At 50.9% G+C, this 4,557-nt stretch overlaps 1 protein-coding gene across 1 annotated transcript in view; it reads right to left on the reverse strand.

Moving 5' to 3' along the window:
* LOC104135258 (T-cell surface glycoprotein CD8 alpha chain-like) overlaps nt 1-2,927 on the reverse strand; it is a 4,257-nt gene extending 1,330 nt beyond the window's left edge. Inside the window, exons 1-2 of the mRNA XM_035888647.1 lie at nt 1,455-2,927; nt 468-877 (exon numbers count right to left, since the gene is read on the reverse strand). Coding sequence (XP_035744540.1) covers nt 468-877; nt 1,455-1,500 — 456 coding nt within the window. The 5' untranslated portion in view covers nt 1,501-2,927. The remainder of the gene's footprint in view (nt 1-467; nt 878-1,454) is intronic.
* Nucleotides 2,928-4,557: the final 1,630 nt, after the last annotated feature.

The following is a 4,557-nucleotide window of genomic DNA, read 5'->3' on the forward strand; positions in this document are numbered from 1 at the left end:
CCCCTGCCATGGCACAGCTGCTCCTGTGGCTGGTGCAGGGCTCAGGTCCCGGGGGACTTCATGGAGCCCATTTTGGATAGTGACCCCCTCCCAAGAAGGGTCTCCCAAGACCCAATAAGGAGCTGCAGCCTCCTTATTTCTTGCTTTCTGCCACCACCCTCAGAAAGCCTGAGCCCTCAGAGGTTGGTGAGACCTTTGGGACCTAGGTGAGGTGAGGAAGGGGGTGGTGGTGTTGGTGGTGGCCTTTTCCTTCTCTCTCATGCCTTTAGAGCCACGAATGGGACAGAGAAGTGGGGATGGGGAGGTGATGCTGGGTCTGCCCGTTCATCTTTGCCTTTGGGCAGGAGTGGTGCCATGCAAAGAAATAGCAAGCAGGGAGCCTCTGGTAGGAGGGCAGGTACGGTGGTCACAAGATGCCTTGGGCAAGCAAGCAGGGCAATGAGGTTTATGGGAGAGGCAACTGGTTAAAAAAGGCATGGGGAGCGGGTGCTGGGCATTTTGGCAGAGCTAAGCAAGGTTGAGTAGAGGTGTTGCTGACCTGGGAAGAAGGCAGGCTGGCCAGGGCTGAAGTACAGCATTTGGTTGCTGTTCATGAGGCAGAAATAGTTCCCCTCATCCTGTGTCATGAAAGACTTCACTACCAGCCGGTAGAAGCTGTTGTCTTTTCTTGCCTCAAAGCGTGTGGCTGTCCCCTCATTCCGCTCAAAGGTGGTCCGGCCCAGGGAGGAAATGAAGACGATGAAGTGAAGGGTCCCATCCTTGTCCTGGCGGACCCAGGATACGCCGCTGTCCTCCTTGTCGGAATGGCACTGCAGCTCCAGCCGCTGGCCCCGCTGGGGCGTCATCTTGTACCTCTGGCCCCAGATGCCAGGGCAGCCTATGGGAGAGAAATCCTTGTGGGAACCACTTGGGAAGAGCCACGTCCCCATCAGGCAAACCTTGTTCTCTGTCCTTGGGGTGTGAGGTGAAATGCAAAGGATGACCCTGCTGTCTTGGATGACTTGAAGGTTGTATTGGAGTCCTTGCTGGGATCGTGCTCAGAGGGTGCTCAGCAATCAGCCAGCCGGGCTTTAAAGATGGGTGCTGCCCTTCAGAAAAGCTCTTCAGCTGCCTTCTCGGGATGGTACCCTTCCCAGCTTATTGGCAGTGACTCTCTAAACCCACTGACTGCTCAACCCTCTTTTCCCCCTCCCCTCTCCCCTCCAGAACCTTTTCTCTGACCGGGCTCCCTTCCCGGTGCGTATGATGCTGCAGCCACCCCTCTGGCTGCCCTGCCCGGGCTGAGGTGGTGCCGCCTTTAGCCCCACAATTACTGAGCAAACCTCAAAGTCAGCCTTTTGGGTTTGCTTTCTATGTCCCCTTTACCTATTTAGCCCAATTGCTTGGATCCCGTGGAAGGGTTTTGGTTGCCCCTCCCGGGGATGGTGATGCACAAATGCTGTGTCCGTACTCACAGAGCCCCAGAGCGAGGAGAAGGAGCAGTGCAGGAGAGCCGGCCATCTTCTCCTAGGGGTGGTTGTCCTTGGGGTGGGTGCGTGCAGCGGAGCAGAGATGATCTCGCTTGACTTAGGAGGCTGCGTCGCTCTTTGGAGAGGATGTGATGTCATCGGGACCCTCTTGGGTAAAGAGAGGTGGTTCAGCATCTGTGATAAAAGGAAGGGAAAACAAAAAGATTTCTGAAGAATTTCAGTTCTAACCCAGAATTTGGGCTCATTTATTGTTCCTGGTTCTTCATGGTGATTCAAGAATTTTGTCTTGATGACTTCTGTAGAGGTTCAGACTGATGATGCTCGTGCCTGAGGTAGGATCAGCCACCGCAGCCCGCTGTCTCCCAGCCGTCGCGGGCTTCAGAGCAGCTCCCACTCTGCAGAAGTCATGGACAAGCCCCATGCCTTGGCTGTGGGCCCCAGGTTGTGTTTGTTGGCAGGGATTCTGCTGCCTTTGCCTGTGCGCACTCGAGGGGTCTCGTGTGGATGGCAGAGCACACCCTACTTCATCGCCCAGCAAGCAAGACATGGGTGTCCCATGGCTTACATCCATGCATATTTTCCATCTCCAAGCACATGCACTACCAACACGCAGCTGAGTTCTTCAGGTGCTCAGTCGCTCTCGTTGCAATTCTTCTTTGCAATTGCTCTGCAGAAGGTGCTTTGTGCAAGGCAGGTGGTCTGTGATCTGAAACCCACCAATAAAGCCCCATGCCCCAGGGGTATGCTTTTTTAAAATATTTTTTTGTGAACATCTTGTGGTTTCCTTCTCTAACCACAGGGGCTTCCGCCCTGCCAAAAAACCCCTTGCATGCTTCAGCGAAGAGGGTCCTTGCTGCTGCCTCCAGATGACCACCTACACGTGGGTATGGGTGATGCTTCCTGCAGCTTTGCACATACAGGAGCAACAGTTTGACCAGGCTGCGAGGTGCTGGGCTGGTGTATCACTTATTTCTCTGTTTGGGACTTCTTGGCTTTCTTGCTGGTTATTTTCTTGTGTGAGGTGTTTGTCTATTGCTCCTTTGCAAAGAAAGGCCGCTTTTGTGGGGCGCGTCAGAAGCCTGGTGCTGCTGATGGATGCCATTGCTATTGGGGCTGCTGCTTGGGTTTAGGACCTGGGTTTATTTCACTGGGCATCAAAGCATGTTGGTGGGTGAGGAAAGCTGCTGTTAGGACTGCTGAGGTGTGTGGAATTCATACTTCCATGAGGCTGTTATAATTTTGATGCCTCCCTGGAATAAGCAGATTTTTGTAAAATAAAGGGTAAATAGGTTGAAAAGAGAAAATAGACATGAAAGTAGCATCAAAATGATGGTTCTCCAGCAGGTCCACTGTTTCTGTTGCCCGCAGTATCTCCTCATGGTGCTTCAGAAGGACTGCCCATCGCTGAGCAATGTGGCAGCATTGCTGCTGATGAGCAGGTGCTGCTTGAGGTGCTTAGGGACAGGGTTTAGTGGTGGGAAGGCAAGGTTAGGTTGGACTTGATGATCTTAAAGGTCTTTTCCAACCTAAACAAATCTATGATTCTAGGATCCCTGCAAGTGATCAGTTAGTGGTAACTGCGGGAGTGACACCAGGCTGTGTTTGCTTCAGCGTTGCCGATTCTTCCTGGTGTTACCCTTTGAAGGATCTCTTTCCTAAGGAGGAATGCAAACTTCTAATGCATTAAAAGAGGGCTAAGGGTTGGAGCTAGTCTGCCTAGAGACAGGTTGGTGAGTAGATCTGCTACGTGGTGGTGTTGAAATGCAGCTTCGTCTCAGTGGTGAGGCTGAGTGCGCTGGGGCAGACCCTGGCACCGCCGGGGCGGCGAGAGCCCCGCTTCTCCCCGGCTTAAGCACCTGGGGCTTGCACCAGGCCACCCTTAAGAACCGCTAAGACACATCCGATCTCTTAATGCCCATGAATTCATAGACGTTTCAGTGTTAAATCCTTTCTGTTGATTTTTTCTTTACAGCCTGTGTAGGTACCTGTTTTCATTCAGTGTTTGCCTGCTGTTGGTTAGTTACACTTACCTAGTCCCTAATTATGTTTTTTAATGAAGTAGGACAACACTCTAAGTTTGGAAGAAGGTTGTTTCTCTCTGAATTCCTCTCCTTCCCAGCTTGTTTGAAGAGGAGGAGACCAGCGAAGGGTTTCTTGCATTCTTCTTTTTTTCCCCAGGTTCTTATCAGCCCCTTGGCAAGAATACCCGAGTACCTCCAGAGCCTTTATCTCATCCACCTTCACAGCGCGCCCCCGGGATGGGGGAGTGTTACGGGGCCTAGCTTGCAAGTCCCCGGGAAAATAATTTTAGGTCATTTTAGGCAGTGGTAAGCTGGAAGCTGAACTCCGGCTTCATAAAGCTCCGGCTGGTGTGTAAATCACTGCCTTTTCCCTTACCCAAGACTTCCCCAAACCCTCATTTATTGTCTTCACAGAGGGTTTTGGCTTTTCTGAGGCTAGGAACTGAATAACGAAATAAACATCAGTGAGTCTAACTAGAAACATTGGTTTATTTTTTTTCTCAGGTCTTGATTGGCAAGTGTAGTAAGGAAATATTTACATCAAATACAGAGCTGAAAAAACAGAACTCATGGTAGTCGATCAGCATGTCCCCAGAAGGTGAGCTGAACGTCCTGCTCAACCAAAGCAAGTGACAAGGACTTTTTTTTTTTTACCACTCAACCATTTCTTCGAGAGAGATAGAAAATCCAACCTTCCTTGCTTAGGCAAAACTCCTGCTTAAATCTGTGGAAACGGGGCTAGCAGCAGAACAAGGATAGCAAGAGGGAGGCAGTGAAGCTTAGCCCCCAGGACTGTAAAACCCTACAAATTAAGGCCCTTGACTGCATATTTACCTTCTCAGTGCAGCCTTGTGTTACGTTAGGTGAGACAGTAAAGCTTCTAGGAGATACGTGGCACCGCGATAAGAGGCTGTGTTCAGGGAGGGTGTTAGTTTGCTACAAAATGGCTTAGAAATACAAATTTTGGCTGCATTTTGGAAAGGATTAATACACACCCTTGAGCAAAGGTGCAGTTAATGTCCTTATCTCTCATCAGGTTATCGCCGATGCGTGGCAGCGTCAGGATC

This window comes from Egretta garzetta, unplaced genomic scaffold, assembly GCF_000687185.1.
Source record: "Egretta garzetta isolate BGI_Z169 unplaced genomic scaffold, ASM68718v1 scaffold241, whole genome shotgun sequence".
Lineage (NCBI taxonomy): Eukaryota > Metazoa > Chordata > Aves > Pelecaniformes > Ardeidae > Egretta > Egretta garzetta.